Here is a 20,725-nt window from a genome sequence, read left to right on the forward strand (position 1 = left end):
TTATTTTCTTAAACTAAAGGTGTAATCCCTTTTTAATTACCACAGACTAAGCACTTTTTCCTTCTTTCAAGTTCATGGGTACAGGCATCTAGCAGTTCACTGTCAATCATTTTGTGTATCATTTGAGGCTAGGGACCACGAAATTTCTTGTATTAAAAAAAAAAAAGGAAAATCAAAATAAGGAAAAGACAATCATGTGGACTTACCACTCCCTTCGATAATGGACCTAAGTAGAATAAAAAAATATAGATATTAAAATAATAAAAAATTAAAAACACAGGAGTTAACCCCAAACCTACGGCTATAAAAGGGTAATGGAATCAATTGAATCTTACCATAGTCTTGGATACCTTTTCCTCTGCAACCTTTTTTTCTTATTATCGTTCAAAATGGCACTTCCTGAAACACAACAAGATACTAAAACTCTCCCAGATGCCTGGGATTACAAAGGTCGACCAGCTGTTCGTTCCTCGTCCGGCGGTTGGTCCAGCGCCGCCATGATTTTAGGTACTTTTGCCTTTTCTCTCTTCTTTAGGACGGGTTCTGTGAGTTCAATATAACTGAATCATTGCTATAGCCCCGAAAAATGTACACATACAATGAAAAATATATATCGATATAATAAGATCACCTTTGTTCTGAAATCACTAACTCTTGAGTTTTTTCTACGCTTTTTTTTTTAAAAAAATATTATAGGGATTGAGGCAGTGGAGAGGCTGACGACGTTAGGTATTGCTGTAAATCTGGTGACATATTTGACTGGAACCATGCATTTAGGAAATGCTAGTTCGGCCAACAATGTTACTAATTTTCTTGGAACTTCATTTATGCTCACTTTGCTTGGTGGTTTCGTAGCCGACACTTTTCTTGGACGGTTCGTCAACCTTTATATACCTTAAACTTTGGAAGTTCATATACTAAAATTTATCTGTCACTAATTAACATCTTTGTTCTTTACTTTAATTATTTCAGGTATCTTACAATTGGTATCTTTACCACTATTCAAGCCATGGTACGTTCCATTTTTTACATCTTAATTGATTGGATTGGCTAATAGAAAAATGTTTATTTTCTGAAGTGACTTCACTCACCTTTTTGAGTGCCATCATTTTGGAGTTGGACTAATTAATCATATATGGTGATTCTTTTTCTTACGTGAGATTGATGCATGTAAAATGATCTTAATTTTTTAAGAATCTGTGATGAGGAGAATGGAAAGAGTAAGAATGACAACCATCAATGGAATAAAGAAAACCAAGAAAAACACCATGTTTAGATTGCATCAAAACCTGTCATATTATAGATGTTGTGAAGAGGAAAATCGAATAAGAAGGGAATTTAGATGGAGAAAATGTTTAATAACACTTGGTTTAATAATCAACTATTTTTATGAAGAATGAATTGGACATGGGCGTTGAAAGATCAATTATTATGAAATAAGAAAGTGGAAAGAGAAGGAAGAAGAAGAAAGAAAGAAGAAAAATACATATAACCTCCACTAGTTGAATCTTTTAAAAGAGAAAGATTCTATTTATCATTTCTCTTTCTTCAAATAGAGTTTAAACCTAATATACTAATTATAGTTCATAGATTTTTATATTATAAAGTTAGTTTATTACAACAAATAACTCTTCGTAACTTAAAAGTTAGTATTAACCTACTATAACACTATAACTGAATAAATTATTAATTGATTTTCTTGTTATTTATGAAAAATAGGGTGTTACCATATTGACCATCTCCACCATAATCCCAAGCCTACGACCACCAAAGTGTTCCCCAGGGAGCTCAACATGCATTCCAGCAAGTTCCAAACAACTCATGGTTCTATACATAGCACTATACATGACGGCGCTCGGCACCGGCGGCCTGAAATCCAGCGTCTCCGGCTTCGGTTCCGATCAATTCGACGAAACCGACAAGAAAGAAAGAGGACAGATGATAAAATTCTTCAACTGGTTCTTTTTCTTCATTAACGTGGGATCCCTTGGTGCAGTGACAGTACTAGTGTATATTCAAGATAATTTGGGAAGAGAATATGGTTATGGAATATGTGCTTGTGCTATTGTTATTGGTTTGGTCATATTCTTATCGGGCACAAGAAAATATCGTTTCAAGAAACTTGTGGGAAGTCCATTGACACAAATTGCTTCAGTTTTTGTGGCTGCTTGGAACAAAAGACATATGGATTTGCCTTCTGATTCTTATCTTCTATATAATATTGATGATATTCCTGGGGATGGAAATAAAAAAGCTAAGCAGAGATTGCCTCACAGCAAGGAATTCCGGTGAGTTTTTTTTTTTTTTTTAATCCTTTAACTGCTAGTATATATTAACTGTCTTTTCACTATTATTGTCATCTAGCTCTTCACTTTTTTCCTTTTATTTTGTTATATATATTTCCTTTTGAGACTGAAATAATTTTTGTTTTCTTGTTGTTTTTCTTAAAAGTATAAAAAGCAACTTCTTATTTCTTCTTGGCAACCAAATTATTACTCCTATATCAACCTCTTGTAGGCTAATTAATTATAAATATATTAAAAAAGAATAGACTTCAAATTTCTAGAGAATAATTTGAGTTCTAATAACAAAAAGTTAATCAAGTTCCAAATACTATCTTAAATCCTTCTATTGACTCCCATTTCACGCATTATTAGAAAGTGAAATGATCCTTTTAAACCATGTGCCATGTCCTCTCTAGATCATGCTAAGAATTGGAAATGAAGTTTTTATGTGCAAGTTATCATTCCTGGTTGGCTTGATTATTTCCTTGCATTATTTGAAATGTTTTGAACATGTCCCCATGGTAGGCCAAATATTTGATAGCTAACCATCAACCAATTCAACATCATCTCCAATCAAATCCCAAAATTATTTCCATTTTGTCGAAATATTTTAGGATATATGGACAACAAAGCTATATAAGTTTTTGAACATTTTGCAAGTTGATTTGATCACAAGCCGAAGGTCTATCGGAAATAGCTTTTTTATCTTCACACAATAAAAGTAATGATTGCGTACTTCACTTATAGGATTAGATTGGGTTTATTGCTGTTCTTGTTTGCAAGTTGGCTTGAAACTTATTGAATATACACTAGCCTAAACCCTCCCCTACACAAGGAATTTTGAATAGACCCTCTCTAACTCTTAACTAATCTTTTTTAATATTTGATAGTAGACCTTGCCGACTTTTGCCTACGGAGAGTGTGGTAGCTATATTTATAAAAACAGTATCGCTGTGTTTCCTTTTCAAAGTAATATTTTGCTTTCAAATCAAAAGGTGGTAATCATACACCTTTTTTAATAATTAAATAGTTAGTAACAAAAAGAGGTAAATAATACTGTCACACTAACATTTCCTTGATAACGACTTGACCACACAATAAATTTTGAAAACTACCACACGTTGACGCTTAACAAAATAATGAAAATATACCCTTTTGTTATCTTTTTCCCTCTCTTTCTTTTATGATCACATGATTCCTAATTCTTGTACTAATTTGTTCAATACAAGTAGTCTTAGGGGAAAAAAACTGAATTTGCATTATTTGTTGGGGGATGGATGGAGTGGGATGAGGAGAGGGGGTGGGAGTCGAAAATATCAACAGAAACTGATAAATTTCTGAACTTAAAGGCTGTTTAAGTCACTGGGGGTCTAGAGTTCCTTTATCTAGTAGAAAGATAACGTCACCTGTCAGATAAAATTACATATAGTAGTATTTTTCTCATCAAAAAGAAAGAAATGTTTGTACTATACTATAGATGAAGATGCAGTGTACACTTGGACTTTTAAGAATCAAAAGGAAACTAAGATCACGAGACCATCTTAGCCAGTCTGTCACCTAATCGATCTTCACGCCCCTTGCCTTGTGCCCATACAACTTGTCAAGTTTTAAATCAAGAAAAAAATATATAAAGAAAAACAAGTGGAGGACAATAATAGAATTAGCTTCGTGCTTCTTTTTTTTTTTTTTCATTTTCTAACTTGAAATTTTATTAACAATAATGTCCACAATGAAAGACAAATATATCATTAAATTCCAATTATATTGTGGGCCAAGATTTTGACTATGGATTTTGTTTTGATTCTGCAGTTTCTTGGACAAGGCAGCTATTAAAGTACAGGACCCTGAATCCGCTGGAATTACCGTGGTAAATAAATGGAACTTATCAACTTTAACCGACGTTGAAGAAGTAAAATTGGTAGTCCGAATGTTACCAACATGGGCCACGACCATTATGTTTTGGACTGTCTATGCTCAAATGACAACATTTTCAGTGTCACAAGCTACAACAATGGACCGTCACATCGGAAATTTCGAAATTCCTCCGGCCTCATTGACACTTTTCTTCGTCGGAAGTATCCTCTTAACGTGCATATTCTACGACCGTGCCGTCGTACCGGTTTGTCGACGTGTCCTAAACAATCCTCACGGTACAACCCCGTTGCAACGTATTGCAGTTGGATTAATCCTTTCAATTATAGCCATGGTTGCTGCTGCTTTAACTGAAGTGAAGAGATTGAATGTTGCACATTTGCATGGATTGACCAATGATGCAAATGCCAAGGTTCCTTTGAGTGTTTTTTGGTTAGTTCCGCAATTCTTGCTAGTAGGGGCAGGTGAGGCATTTACTTATATCGGACAACTTGATTTCTTCCTAAGGGAGTGTCCTAAAGGAATGAAGACAATGAGCACGGGGTTATTCTTGAGTACACTTTCATTAGGGTTTTTCTTTAGTTCTATTTTGGTGACTATAGTGCATAAGGTGACAGTGAAAAACCCATGGTTAGCTGATAATTTAAACCAAGGAAGACTCTATGATTTCTATTGGCTATTGGCAACGTTGAGTGTGTTGAATTTGATGATTTTCTTGTTTATTTCAAGACGGTATGTGTACAAGGAGAAGAGACTTGCTGAATGTGGGATTGAAATGGAGGATTCAGAGCCAGCTTGCCACTAAATTGCACAAGGCAATTATGTTCTTTAAAGCAAATTAGGTTTTTTATTTTATTTTATTTTTATGGTTTTGGGTTTTTCTCTTTTTTGCTTCTTTTAACTTTATTGGAAAGGTTACGTGTGTATGGTAACCTAGATGTATATGTACAAGAAATGGGAAAGAGCCTAGTTAATGAAAAATTATAGAGCTCTTACTCTTCCTTTCTCCCTTGTATCTGTAGAATAACCCAAATAATATAAATCAAATCTCAATGCAAGAGCCAGCTTCCCACAGAAAGTATCGTTTTCTTCTAGTATAATTCTTATTATTGTTTTCCTTCTTTTTTTCCCCTTATGTTTTACTTTTCCTGTATTATCATAACTATTAGATCAGTGATAATCAAACTATTCAATGTTTTATTATATTAGTCTTTGATTTACTTTGTTAGGTGTAAAAATAATAACAAAAAAGCTAGATCTTGGAAACTGTACAGAACTTAAGTTTAGAAGAAAAAAAAAAACAATATAGATATTTAAGTAATTTTTATGATTAATTTGTTCAGGTTCTAATTTGCACGAGTGGTACGCATAATATCACATGCCATTTTGGCTAAACAAGAAAAGATGAAATAATATCGGGAACATGAATTTCTAAGGCAAAAAGGTGGACCAAATAAATAATAAATTACCTTGAATTTCGAGTTCCCACATGATTCACGTGCCCTTATTTTCCACTCATAGTTTTTCTTTCTGTGCTTTGTTCTATCGATTGGCACATAACCAACTATAGCTTAAATAATTCAGAAGTAATTCAAAAGACAAAAGAAAAACATAGCAAGTAATCTTTATATCCCAAATAGTGATTCAAAAAAAGTGTCTAATCAATGTAATTAAGCGACTATATAATAAGAATTTGAATACTTAAAAGTTAAAATTTTCTTGTAGTGACAATAAACATTATATGTGTTAAAAAAATCTGCTCAAAGTAACAATATAACATTTGAGATTATGGAAAAAGATCATGAGAAGGTTACGGAGGTGTGAAAGTTACAACTATAATAGTGAGATATAGTGGGGCTATCTACATAATGGAAAAGAATAGAGAGTTATATTTGATTAGTGAACATCCATATAAATATGTATTTCATAACAATATGATAATTTTATCTGAAAACTTAAGTTTTGTGCACCAACTTATCAAATTTCAACAATTTAGGATCTTGATTCTTAAAGGAACAGTTCAATAGTCAATTAGCTCAATGTTTTTATTGCAGCACAAGATTCAAAACTTCGTCTTATGGTTATAGTCTTGCAGTTCATGCGACTCTATTTTCTGTTAACTATGTAATAACAGGGTCGATTCCGGGATTACGGCCTCGATATTCTCGAAGGCAGGCGTTCTGACCTTGGGTTCTAGCCCGGTAGGATTTGGGGTCGATCTTCAGTCCTTTATTGCCATGTTCCAAGCTTGACTTATCATATCGTAGGCGAGCTCGATTTCGACCGTATATATGACTGTGTAGTAACCGTAAAGGGGAAAAACCACGTATAAGAATCTTAAACCAAAATCATTTTTTTCTGAACCAAAAATTCAAATTATACAACTATTATGACAACATGATCACATGTTACAAGCTCATGTCTTACGATCGTGATTTTTTATATGATTTTGGTCAATCCTCATCTCATGAACTATCTTTGGGGTTGAGTCAGGCCCAAGATCGATTTATCGAGACGAAAAGATCCGACCTTAGTTAGTCGGCTCACCTGGCATAAATCCTCATTAATTAAGCCCGATCAGTTCTGAATACCAAATGGTTAAATAAAAAAAAGAAGCAACTTGGTTTGGAAAAATCTGGACAACAAGATTCAATCTCAGAACAACTGCAACTTCAATTGGATTTTTATCGATCTCAATAAAAAACTACTACTACTAGGTACAGCAAATACTGCCAGAAACATGCATGTGTCGTGTTTGTCAAGTTGTTTATTAACACTGTTTTTGTAAAAATTTCCACTTTCCTAAACTGTGGGAAGCAAATCCGAGGGGTCTATATATATATATATATATATATATATATATTCCCCTTCTTACTGGTTCGGTCCCCTCACTCCCCGACGCCCCTCTCTGTCTTCTACTGCATTATTTCTTATTTTATGACATAAGATCCAGATATTTTGTACATATTTTAAATAAAAGAACAAGAGTATCCAGGAATAAAAAGAAAGGGAGTTTGGCGTAACTGGTAAAGTTGCTGACATGTGACCAGGAGGTCACGAGTTCGAGTTGTGAAAACAGCCTCTTGCAGAAATGCAGGATAAGGTTGCGTACAATAGACCTTTGGGTCCGACCCTTCCCCAGACCCAATGCATAGCAGAAGTTTAGTGCACGGGCTTCCCTTCAGTATCCAGGAATAAAAAAGAATCAAAGTGTTGCAGGTTACAGAGTTAATTATTTTTCACAAGTGGAGATTCCTATTCACTGAATCAACTAGCTACTGATATTTTTTGTACAACTGTAGTGATCTCTGGATGTTACAAGAGGTCTTATCCAGTTAAAAAAAAATATTCTATTGCCGTGTTCATCTCAACGTAATGTAGAGCAGCTGAGTCAGATTCATCTGAACCCAGCAAATTTATTAAAATTATCACAAATGGTAGGTCTGAACCGATAAATTTACCAATTGGGTTTATATCTTCTATCCGACTCTGCCTTTAATTTGTTATGCTTTTTGGTCAAATTAATTAATGAATAATGAAAGTATATTTGAACTTGTTAAGTGCTATTTTACACATAGATGCATAGTTATAGGCCCACGTCTTTATTCTGCTCCTTTACTTCGTTTTGCTTTCTGGTCCCTTTAATTCGTTACTTGAACTTTTTAAATGTTGTTCTACACATAGATGTATAGTTATAGGTCCAAATGTGTATATTCATCTGAATGTTTGTCCTGTGCCTTTAGTTCGTAATGCGTTTTTGGTCCCTCTAATTTGTTAATATGTGTTTTTAATTTGTTATGCTTTTTGATCATATTAATAAAAGTAATTCGTAAGAAAAGGAAGGAAAAAAGGGAATAAAGGACCTAGTAAGAAAAAGACTTTGCAGAAAATGTCTGTTAAAACCCAGAAACCACAAAATGCCTACATATCCCACATTTACCTCCTTGAATGAAACTTGAGAAAATGATACTGTATAGCCGTTGTAAAAATAATAGTCAAAACAATGTATAAAATTTATATTCTTTTATATATATACACACATTTTGTATGTTATATACAAAAATTATACAAATTTTATACACTTTTTCGGTTACCAAATATAAATAGTTTCCGGCGCGGGCTAAAAGTGATAATACCCCACCTTTCTGTAAAAATTGCACGGGGCGCGCTATTTGGTCGCCCCCATTTAACCTATACCCATTTTTTTAAAAAGTTTTAATTTGTATCCACTTTTTAAACAATTTCAGCCCTTTTTCTCCTCCTCCTTCTCCTCCTTCGTTTTCTTCTTCTTCTTTCTTCTGCTGCTGTTGGTGCTGCTATGAAACTTCAGTTCATGGGATGATTGCCATAAATATGTTTATTAGATTATTTAAAAATAAACTATATTACGTAAGTTAGTAGACAATAATTTGTGAATATTTCCATGTACGTAAGTTAGTAAACAATGATAATTCTGTTCTTTTGACGTTTATTGTTTCCAACATTTATGATTTAGATACTGTTGACAATCTGATTATTTATCTAGTATGTTAGAAAGCTTTTTCAAAAACTTCACCTTATATAGTGCTGAAGTTTTTACAAATGAACTAAATAATTTAAGCATCTTCTGTTAAAGTTTTTGAAAAAGCTTTATGACAAAACTAATGAATCCAGAACAAAAAAACTTCAGTTTTTAGTGCTGAAATTTTTACAAATGAACAAAATAACTTCAGCATCTTCTGCTGAAGTTTTTGAAAAAGTTTATCTAGGACAAAAAAACTTCAGCTTATTTAGTGCTGAAATTTTTATAATTGAACTAAATAACTTCAGCATCTTCTGTTGAAGTTTTTGAAAAATCTTAATGACAAAACTAATGAATCCAGGATAAAAAAAACTTCAGCTTATTTAGTGCAATTACAAACAAAAACTTCAGCAAATAGAGAATAAAACTTCAGCTATTATGCTTAAGTTCAGCAATTACAAACAAAAACTTCAGCAAATAGAGAACAAAACTTCAGTTACTATGTTTAAGTTCAGCAATTACAAACAAAAGTTTCAACACATTTGTTACTTCAGGCCCGTCTACTAGAATGCTGAAGTTTTGCGTGATTGTCTTTGCTACTTCAGCACCGTATGCTGAACTTACGCGAAAAAGTGGGTACGCTTGTATTTTTTTTTTTTGCAAAGTGGGCACAAGTTAAAACGTGATCCAAAAAGCGGGTATAGATGCAAATGCCCACCTTTCTTTGCAGCATACTTGAACTTTTAAATAATTTTTTTAATATAGAAGTTGGTATTAAATTTAACTCATGGAAATACATAGAAAGAAAAATGTATTCCAATTGAGCAGCCATTGAACAGGTTGATTTTGACTAATTTGAGCAGTCATGTATTCCAAATTATTTACCCATATGAAAACTTATCAAAACATAGAAAGAAAAATGTTGGGTTGATGGAATAGATAGAGTCATGATAAATCAAATTTAGAAAGAACGAATAAACAAAAGAAATATGATTTTGAGTCGGGCAGATTGGATTATAATCCAACGTTTAGTCCAAAAAAAATTTGTAGATACATTATCACCCAACTTGATTATTGGTGCTATACACTTAAACACCTATATTTAGGTTAACCCGCCCATTTAACACCTCATTTGATAAAAAAAGTGTAGGTTTAGGTCCACATATATTTATTGCAACGTTCATCTTGTCCCTTTACTTTTTTATGATTTATGTTAAAATTACTCTAATTCTGTTATGAAATAAAAGTAATTTAGTAAAACATGAATAAGAAATAAAGATAAAGAGAAAGGAAGAGATTTTCTTCTTCAATTGTGTGCATTTTCCTATCTATTACAAGGCCTTTATATAGGCATGAAAAGTGAAGAAAATATGTCATGGAATATGTCATTGAACATAGAAAATATGTCATTGAATATGTCATTAAGCATTTGACATGAAGATCATGGAGGAAGAGTAGACATCCACCATAATATGATATTTATCATAGCACTCCCCTTTGGATGTCCATAAATAATGTGCCTCGTTTAAACTTTATTAGGAAAAAACCCTATGGGAAAAAAAATCCTAATGAAAGAAAAAGAGTACACATATTTAGAAATACGTCTTTTGGTTGCCTCGTTAAAAACCTTGCAAGAAAAATCCGGTGGGACAAAACCTTGTAAGGGAAAAAGAGTACACCGCGTATTAACTCCCCCTGATGAGAGTACCAGTTCACATCCTTCAGCCTTCGCATCTCAATCTTGTACACCAGTTTCTTGAAGGTTGACGTCAGTAGAGATTTGGTGAACAAATCAACCATATTATCACTTGAACGAATCTATTGCACATTGATATCACCATTCTTTTGAAGATCATGTGTGAAAAATAACTTTGGTAAAATGTACTTTGTCTTATCTCCTTTTATGAATCATCCCTTCAATTGGGCTATGCATACTGCATTGTCTTCATACAAAATTATGGGTAGTTTGTCACACTTCAAACCACATTTTTCTCGGATAAGATATATTATAGACCTCAACCAAATACATTCTCGACTTGCTTCATGAATAGAAATTATACCAGCATGATTAGAAGAAGTAGCCACGATTGATTGCTTAGTCGATCGCCAAGATATGACAGTGTCTCCATATGTAAACACATAGCATGTTTGAGATCAAGCCTAGTGTGTGTCAGATAAATACTCTACATCGGCATAACCAACAAGATCGGGACTGCAATCATTGCCATAAAATAAGCCCATATTGGTAGTCCCTTTTAGATAACACAATATGTGTTTGATTTCGCTCCAATGTCTCCTTGTAGGAGTAGAGCTATATCTTGTTAAGACATTAACTGAAAATGTTATGTCACGCCTTTTAGTGTTAGCAAGATACATTAGTGCATCAATTTCACTAAGATATAGTACTTCAGGACCAACAAGTTCTTCATTATTTTCATGAGGTCGGAATGGATCTTTATTTATATCGAGTAATCTCACAACCATCGGGGTATTAAATGGATGTGCGTTATCGCTTTAAAATCTTTTTAGTGTATGCTGATTGATTGATAAAAATTTCATCTTTCATATACTCAATTTGTAGACCAAGACAAAATTTTGTCTTTCCAAGATCTTTCATTTCAAATTCTTTCTTTAAACAGTTTACTGCTTTAGGAAGCTGCCTGGGAGTTGTAATGATATTTGAATCAACGTACACAAAGATTATAACAAATTTAAATCCAGATCTTTTATAAAGATACAAGGACAAATTGAATCATTTTTGTACCCTTCTTTCAAGAGGTACTCACACAGGCGATTATACCATATGTGCCTTGATTGTTTCAATCCGTATAAGAATTTTTGAAGCTTTATTTAATAGATCTCTTGGAAACATTAATATGCTTCAGAATAATTTTAATCCTTCAATGATTTCCATTATACGCATATCAAGTTTTCATGTATTGCCACATTAAAACTTGAAATAATTATATCCACCATAAGAGAACATGTCTCCATATAATCAGTGTGAGGATATTTACTAATTTTCTTGTGTCACAAGTCGTCTTTATGTCTATCGACATGAACTTTTTGCACAAGAACACATTTATACCTCCATTAGCTTTATACTTTCAGGTGTTGGGACTATCCGCCCAACTTCACATTTTTTCAAGTGAAGTCAATTTTCATTGCGTATTTTTCATTTGGCCAATCATTTATCTGTCCAAAATTCATGACAGATTTGAGCTCAATATCCTCGTCAATATTAATAATATTGAGCATTATATTATGTTAACAATATCGTCGACGATCATTTTATATCGGTTCAATTATTACACAATAAAGACATAACTTATTGAGATCTCTTTATCTCATTATTTTCAGGTACCTGAGCCTCTCACATGAGGTCTTACGAAGTGTTATGTCGTGGTGCTCTTCTAGAGCACTTGCCTCCTTATTATGACCATTTTGCCCCTCTCCTTCTTCAAGGAGTTTTATCTTTGGAACCGATTAGTGTGTTACGCTTCATGCGTGCCATAGACTCTGTCCTTCATGAACTTTATTCTATTTGGAGCATTAACAGCTGAAATATGACATTTAGCTTTGGGTCAGCAAGTGCGTCTGGCAATAATTTATAAATTAATTATCACTTGAACTTCAAGTTCATATTTTCTTGTACGAGGATCTATATTTATTCATAATAATTCATTTCACGTATCACTTTCTCAGCTATCCATTTTTTCCCCCTAATGTTGGGATCACCAACACATTTCTCAACCTTCTTTGGGAACCCATCTTTGTGCATTGTGGTGGCATAATTAAATCATATAGCACATTCATATTTCTATATAGAAATTATTTGGTTCCTGACCCTGAACCGATTGTGATAGGGAGAAATTTTCATAACTTGGCTAGATGCGTACAAGTGCTGGTGTATATTAAATAATACATCTCATACCAAATTTTATTTTTGGGAGTTTTGTTCTCATAACCAATGATTTAGCTATAATTGGAGGCATACAATTTCCGATAAATCAACTTGAATTTAAACCAGTATTATCAAGATAAATCATCATAATTTATATTCTGGAATTGTGCTCTAATAATTTGAGCAAGCAATCTTGCAAAAAACCAAACTGCAAGTTGATAACAAATGCACATATGACCATAAAATACATACATCTATTAAGATCATATAATAGTAAATGGTCCACATGGCAGGTGACTGGGCCCATATATATATATATATATATATATATATATATATATATATATATATATATATATATATATATATATACACTTTTTATTCCTTCCAGAAATCAAGTGATTCAATCCCAACCTTTAATTGGTATATCATGAGAATAAGCAGTACAAGAGAATTCTTGAAGAATCTTCTATTCTTCAATATATGTCAATGTAATTCTTAATTAATTTTTTGCATCATAATTGAACCGAGATAGTCAATTGATCATGCCAATTAATATTTGTTTTAGTAAACCTCTAGTTTACTTGTGGCATATGCTTCCAGCATCATTCTTATATTTGTGTAGTACAAATAGAAAGAAGATCGGGTAAGCTTTCATATTTACCCAGTATAATTATAGAAATATGAAGATATTCAATCTTCCTTTCATTTATAGTCTCAATATGCCAATCACTTTGACTTATATATTTGAAACTCAAAAGTTTCTTTTGAGACTTTACAATATCAATGTCATGAATAAGTTTATTCATCCGAGTAGTAACAAATTAGTTTTTCGGAGTTCTTAACAACTTTTGTACTATAAAATCTTTTATCATACCATTCATATGGTAAATGTCTCATTCACGGATAAAATTATATCATAATAAATTGTCATGGTCAAAATCATCATAAGCAAAATCATTTCTTGCTTTAACTTTGCCTTTAATAACTTTTATAAGGCATGACAAAATAATATTTGGCGTACCACATGTACGCGACCAATGACATATTCATGTAACCACACAATAATATTTATTCTCTTTATTTTACTCAAACCTCCCTTGGAAGTGAGTTGTGTGGTATTCATATAATCATGAATTGCATGTCTTTATTCATTGCTTTTATCACATATTGTCACATTCAACTTTAGGAATGAGTTTGCATTCTCAATGCTTATCACAGGTCACATTCTCTTCAAGGAATGGATCATAATCAGTGACGTGCTTTATTATTTTCATACCAATTTGATGGTAAGCATTGCCTTCACATTTTGAAGGACTATTTTGAGAACCCTTATTGTTCTCCTTTTATAATCATAGTGATGATTATTATTATTTTGATATTTGGAACACCCACGTTCATTGTTCAACCACTTGTCTTCATTGAAACTTATTATGCACTGCTATCACATTTACTTCAAGAATGGAGCAAATCAAGTAGTAAGTCAGTAGCAAGCATCAAGTAGGTCATGGATACTCAAAAATACATCTTCTAGTAGTCATACTAATCATTGTTTACTTTCAAATGATACGACCATAAATTATGAAGTATACTTTCTCAATAGCTGGTTTGTTTTCTAAATATCAAAGAAGTAATTAATCAACCTAGATAAAGATGTGAAGTATTTCTTGTTTTCTTCAAGATGATTTATGCTTTTAATCAGTATGATCAATTTTATTTTATTTTTTATTCCTTTTTTTTTGTACTATATGCAAGTGTAAAAATCCAAAAGGAAAAAAAATTATTCATCCAAGTAAAAGAAAATGTTTAAAGCGGCAGGACAGATTGAAGATAGTTAACACATAAATATGCATAAGACAATTTATATAAAATATCCTTGGTTACCATGACATGCATCATATCAACAATTAACTGCTACTATGATTTTCACATATAGAACTTCGAAAATTTTATTCCATTCATGTGATATAAAAGATGTAATATTAATATGTGCTTATGCAATACAGGTGTAGTACGAAGTTGTGTGCATATGAGATTTTAAAGGAATGACAAGTATAAGATAATCATACCTTCTTACATTTCATTACTTACCATATGTAGTTTCTCTTTACATTTAACCATCTGATGATATGTATGGCTTCTAATTATAATCTTTCCGGATGTAGGAAAATTTTTGTAGATATATATATACAATTGGTTAGAGACTCGTGCTGATAACGTGTTATGAAATAAAAGCAATTTAGTAAAACATGAATAAGAAATAAAGATAGAGAGAAAGGAAGAGATTTTCTTCTTCAATTGTGTGTATTTTCCTATCTATTACAAGGCCTTTATATAGGCATGAAAAGTGAAGAAAATATGTCATGGAATATGTTATTGAACATAGAAAATATGTCATTGAATATGTCATTAAGTATTTGACATGAAGATCATGGAGGAAGAGTAGACATCAACCATAATATGATATTTATCATAACAAATTCTTTCTTTTTGACATATTTGAACACTAATCTAGACATAGATGTATAGTTGCAAGCCCATATCTAGAGGTGACAATTTTAGCCCAAATCCATTTGACAAGCTCAATTCGTTCAAGGTTGGGCTGGTCTTGACCCACCTATTTAATTGAACCAACTCATTTTGACCCAACTCATTTCAACACATCTAAAGTTGGGCTGATTTTAGCCCAAGTTAATCCTTGAGTAACTTTGTTAAAATATCTTTAAAATAATTTTTTTTGTTTGATATGTTATATATGACCATAACAAAAGAAAAAAAGTCGTATTTGATAATTAAACAATTTATAAGAAGAAAATACACATTAATTAAAGTTGAGAAATTTTCATAAAACACTATCTTTTGGTAGTAATTAGCCATATATAGATACCATTTGCTATATTATGAATTATAGATACCTTTTGTGTGGTTATAAGATGTATTTGATGTATTTAAGCTATTGTATTCATGAATACAGTAGCAAAAATAGGCGTGAATCAGGGAAGTCCAGCTAATCAGTTATTGTATTCAAGTGTATTCGACTGTATTCATAGAGTGAAACATGAGATTACAGCTAGACAGATTATTGTATTCAACTGTATTCACGGCGTGAAATAGGGGATTACACTGTTTTTAAAATGGAAAGTGAATCAATTAACATAATAGACTCCTAATATAACTCAACAAATTCAAATAACATAATACACAAATTTTGTATTTTCAGTTATAAAAAAGATTCTCAACCGAAATATACCCCAAAAACCTAGCAATCTTCAGAAAAATTATATAATACATCTGAATACATAAATTATATTAATTAAAAAAAAATATGAATACATTCATGGCATATAGCGAGACAGTGAATATAATAAAATATATATAATACAATGGGATACATTGAAATACAATGAAAAAAAGTCAGTGAATACAATGAATTATATGGAATACAACGAGATACATTGAATTACAATGAAAAAAAAAAGACAATGAATACAATGAAATAGATGAAAATACATTGAAATATATTAATAGAAAATCAAATTGCTCAGCCCAAAACTCCGTCGTCTTTGTTCAAGAACAAACCTAATTTTCGGCGAATCCGCCGTTCACCGAAAGCCGGTAGTGAAAACACGACCCAATGGAGATTGTGGAGAGTGTGAGGATTTGTATGGCAAAGGCTCTTGATAAGGCTACTGTTCATGGACATAACGTGGATAGTGGACTCAAAACTATTGGGCTTACAAATCAGCGAGAGATCAATGGATGTCCGTACGAGTTCTATTTGCAGGTCTTTTATCAATTTCCAACTTTTTTCCCGTTTCTTGATTTTGAACCAAAGCCAACTTCGTTATCCGATCAGAATCAGTATCTGTTTTTTTCCTTTAATGCATACACATTTATTGAGAGAGAGGAGATAACCATGGAGAAATACTGGCGTTGAGAGAGAGGGGGTGGAGAAAAATATGAAAGAATGAGAGAGAAAAATAATACAAACAGTATTTTATGGCTTAAGAGTAGAAGGTAACCATAAATAGATATTTGGTTATAAAAATCAAAAGGTATTTATAGAATATAATTTTTTAAAAAGGTATTTATTTAAAATAAATAAAGTATCGACCTTTGCTATAGGAGGTTAAAATTCCATTAAAGTTTGATGAGAGTTGGGCGGGTTGGGCTATATGACCCAAATTTTAGTCCAACTTGATTCAGACCCATCTCTGCCCAAGTTACTTTTGGGCGAGTCGTAAATATGCCCACTTATTGAATTAACTAATTTTGACCCGCCTAAAACCAGTCCAACCCGTCAATTAGACACCCCCACCCGTATCTATTCATCTCTACGTTTATCATGTCTTTAATTGTACTTCGTTATACTCTCCTGTCAAATTAATAATTCCAAAACAATTATGCCCCCTCTGCTGGGTAACACTTAACATGTCCTCTTGACTCTTGTAGTCCATTATACACATTATTTCAATTATATAATATTTTTCACCAGACATCAATAAAAAATAACACAAAAGTTGAGCCATAACTCGTTCTTTCACTATATTCAAGCTTTTTAAATGCTATTTCATACCTAGATCTATATATAGTATGCCCACATCTATTCATCTTTAATGTTTGTCCTGTCCTTTACTTCATTAGACTTTTTGCCATCAATAAAATAAGAAAATGACTTTGCCCACTTGCATTTGGTAGCTTGTTTTCAAAAGAATATTTCATCTTCGTTTCTCTTTCTGATATACAATGTTGGAAAAATGACATTATATAGCCGTTTTCAAAATAATAACCGAAATATATATATATTTTTTGTATATATATACATTCTGTATGTTATATACAAAAATTATACAAATTTTATTCACTTTTTTGGCTAGTGAATCTAAATAATTTCTGGCATGGGCTAAAAATAATAATACCCCTAAAATATCTATAAATCTAAAAATCTTTTTCATAATATTGTCGAAATGGGCCATAAATTTCAGATATAACCCATGGGCCAGCCCTAAGCTGACCACAAAAATAAGGAGAAAACTACCGGGAGAAATTCAAAAATAGCCAAATTTACAACTGGTCGTTCAAAAATAGCTCAGTTTTAAAAGTAATCGAAATTTAATTACATTTCATGTAAAGATAAATTTGAGTGAAAACACTGTTCAAAACCCGGAAAATACGTCAGTATATTATACTGGAGTTCCAGCATAAGTATGCTTGAACTCCAGCATATTATACTGGAGTTCCAGGATAAGTATGCTGGAACTCCAGCATAATATGATGGAGTTCCAACATAAGTACACTAGAACTCCAGCATAATATACTGAAGTTCCAGCAAGTATAATTGTCCAGTATAATATACTAGAGTTTGGAGCACCGGTGCTCCAGTCTCCAGTATATTATACTAGAGTCAGCAAAGTATACTGGTTCAGCATAATATGCTGGAGTTCATACACAGGTGCACCGAATTCCAGTATATTATGCTGGACCGGTCTCTGTTCCAGCAAAATAGTGGCTTTTTTCATTGACTTCGTAAACGCTGACTATTTTAGAATGATCAGTCCAAAAACTGGTTATACCGTGCTATTTTTACAAAACTACCCTCTATAGCCCCTCAAATTTTTAAATAGCTCATGTTTTGTCCTACTTACAAAAAATGGCCCTTCGGCCCAAACGTATTGCATATAGTAGCCGAAAGGAATAATCATGACAACACAAGCGCCTGTAGCTCAGTGGTTAGAGCACTTGTTTCCTAAGTTGAATGTCGCAGGTTCGACCCTCACCTGGCGCGATAGAGCAACCCTTTTTTGCCTTTTTAAATGTACTTCTGGATCTGATAAGTATTAGCTAACAATTGAATGAAATATGTAATGCATGTCATATATGAAATGTCTATTTTTGTATATTTTTTGTATAATAACAGTCTATTTTTGTATATTTTTGTATATTTTTTGCATAGTAACAGTCTATTTTGTATATTTTTTGTATAGTAACAGTCTATTTGTATAGTGACAGTCTATTTGTATATTTTTGTATAGTAACAGTCTATTTTGTATATTGACAGTCTGTGTTGTATATATTTTGTATAGTGACAGTCTGTTTTGTATATATTTTGTATAGTGAGAGCTAATTGTATATAAATTGTATAGTGGCAGTCTATTTAGTATATTTTTATATAGTGATAGTCTATTTTGTACATATTTTATATAATGACAGTCTATTTAGTATATTTTTTGCATACTGACATTATATTGTTGTATATATTTTGTATAGTGACACTCTATTTGTATATAAATTGTATAGTGACAGTATATTTTGTATAATTTTTGTATAGTACCAGTCTATTTTGTAGATATTTCAACTTTTTTCATAGTCATCTCCTCTGTTCTTCCTCTCATTGAGCCACCGACGTCCATGGCTGTCACAGTTGCCGAAAATGGTAACAAGATCGCCAGAGTTTTAAATTTTTAGCCAAACATCTTCAAAATATTATCTACATATTTACAGAAACTATAAGAGAAAATCAGAGAAAGAAGACAAGGATGTCTCTCTCGTTGCTACACACTGCTCCTCTTGCTTTCTTCTTCTTCTTCCCTATAGGTTGCTGCTACTGAAATATGTTGATGTACAGGAACATATTCAACTCCAAGGACACATTTTCTTTCTCCATTTTTACAATTGTTTTGCTTTTTGTTTTTTCTGTGCTGCTGGTAACAGATGCTTGCACACACCCCTTTTTCTTTTGTTTTGATGTTGATTTAACGGGTAAAAGTCCAGATCTTCTTAGATCTGGCCGATTCTAGGATTTTCCGGCGTTTTGCTGTTGTTTTAACGGGTAAAAGTCCAGATCTTCTTAGATCTAAGATTTTCCGGCGAGGGAATTCGTTCAGTGAAGTTTCCGGCTAGCACTTGTCATTATTTTTAGGCTATGACTTGTATGGGTTAATTTATGGGCTACCGGATGATATTTGTTTTGCCCGATGGGCTATAAATGAAGTTCTCTAAAAAATAAGCAGCTCATCTCCCTCTACTAAAATCATTTTGAGATTTTTCTATATAGAAATGACACCAGATAGCCATTTTAAGGACTGCTATTTAGGAATTATTCAATGGATTTTGAATTTTAATTTTTCAGTTTAATTTTCAGGACACAACGTCTTGAAATTAAGATTTTTAGTTTAAATTTTTAATAAAAAATAAGTACAAAATAGCAGCTCTAAAAATGGCTATTTGTGTGTTTTCCCCTTTTTCTCTTGGTTCAACAATAAGATAGTTCAAAATTCCTATATGTTTTTTTTGACGATGATATTCATACGCTTGCACGGCTACTTCAGGCCCTTTGGTTATAGGGATTAGGGGGTTAATTAAGTTTGTCCAACATTTGGCTGTAGGTTAGGATGTCAATGATTCGGTTCGGCCGATTATTTTATAAATTTATACCATAACATTTTTTCGGTTATTCCATTTTGTATAATCAAAATTAGACTTTTGAAATCGTGCCAATCATCTCGATTTCTCTTCGGCATCGGTGCTTTTAGATTAATTTTTTGATATTTTTAAAAAAAACGTCATGTAAGTAGGCGTTTGGGCATAAAAATAATAATTTTTGAAAAGAAAAAATAGTATTTGGAGTTAAGTTGAAAATAGGTATTTTAGAATTTGAAAAATCGTGGGATTACCTATCCCATATAAGAAGTGAAATTATAATCTATAATCCTAGTATAACCTTGTCTTGAGCCAAACGACCCCCAAGTACCCAACTAGCAACCGCAAGTCTACAACCAATCGCTATAACAAGAACTTAAGGGTCGTTTGGTTGTAAAGAAGTTATCCCAGAATTAATTATTTCGGGATTAATTATCCCGAGATTAGTTATTCTACTTTTTCATGGAGATAAAAAGCACTATAAACCCAGAATAACTAATTCCAGAATAAATTATACCGTATTTTTCTACCAATCAAGCATGGGATAAACTCCTCTTAAATTTAATCCCGAAACTAATTATTCCTTTCCTGTATACCAAGAGGGCCCTAAGTCTGCCTCTCTTGGTTGTTATACCTATGTGTTAACACAGTCATTCCCTTGAATACTAGATGGTCCAAAATCTTATCCTTTATTGACCATTGAATGTCTACCAAAATGTTCACAGCCAAAAATTGGAAAAATAG

At 32.4% G+C, this 20,725-nt stretch overlaps 1 protein-coding gene across 1 annotated transcript; it reads left to right on the forward strand.

Annotated features, from left to right (window-relative positions):
* The first annotated feature begins 330 nt into the window (after window positions 1-330).
* Window positions 331-5,235, forward strand: LOC104244516 (protein NRT1/ PTR FAMILY 6.3-like). The gene is made up of 5 exons (XM_009799958.2): window positions 331-507; window positions 697-874; window positions 973-1,012; window positions 1,720-2,288; window positions 4,095-5,235. Exons 1-5 carry the CDS (start codon window positions 390-392, stop codon window positions 4,960-4,962), a joined length of 1,773 nt encoding a protein of 590 aa, XP_009798260.1. The 5' UTR covers window positions 331-389; the 3' UTR covers window positions 4,963-5,235.
* Window positions 5,236-20,725: the final 15,490 nt, after the last annotated feature.

This window comes from Nicotiana sylvestris, chromosome 8, assembly GCF_000393655.2.
Source record: "Nicotiana sylvestris chromosome 8, ASM39365v2, whole genome shotgun sequence".
NCBI classification, from domain to species: domain Eukaryota; kingdom Viridiplantae; phylum Streptophyta; class Magnoliopsida; order Solanales; family Solanaceae; genus Nicotiana; species Nicotiana sylvestris.

Coding starts and splice junctions, on each gene's coding strand:
- LOC104244516 (XM_009799958.2), top strand. CDS start 390: ATGGCACTTCCTGAAACACAACAAGATACTAAAACTCTCCCAGATGCC. Junction 1,013..1,719: donor TTACCACTATTCAAGCCATG/GTACGTTCCATT, acceptor TATGAAAAATAG/GGTGTTACCATATTGACCAT. Junction 2,289..4,094: donor CCTCACAGCAAGGAATTCCG/GTGAGTTTTTTT, acceptor TTGATTCTGCAG/TTTCTTGGACAAGGCAGCTA.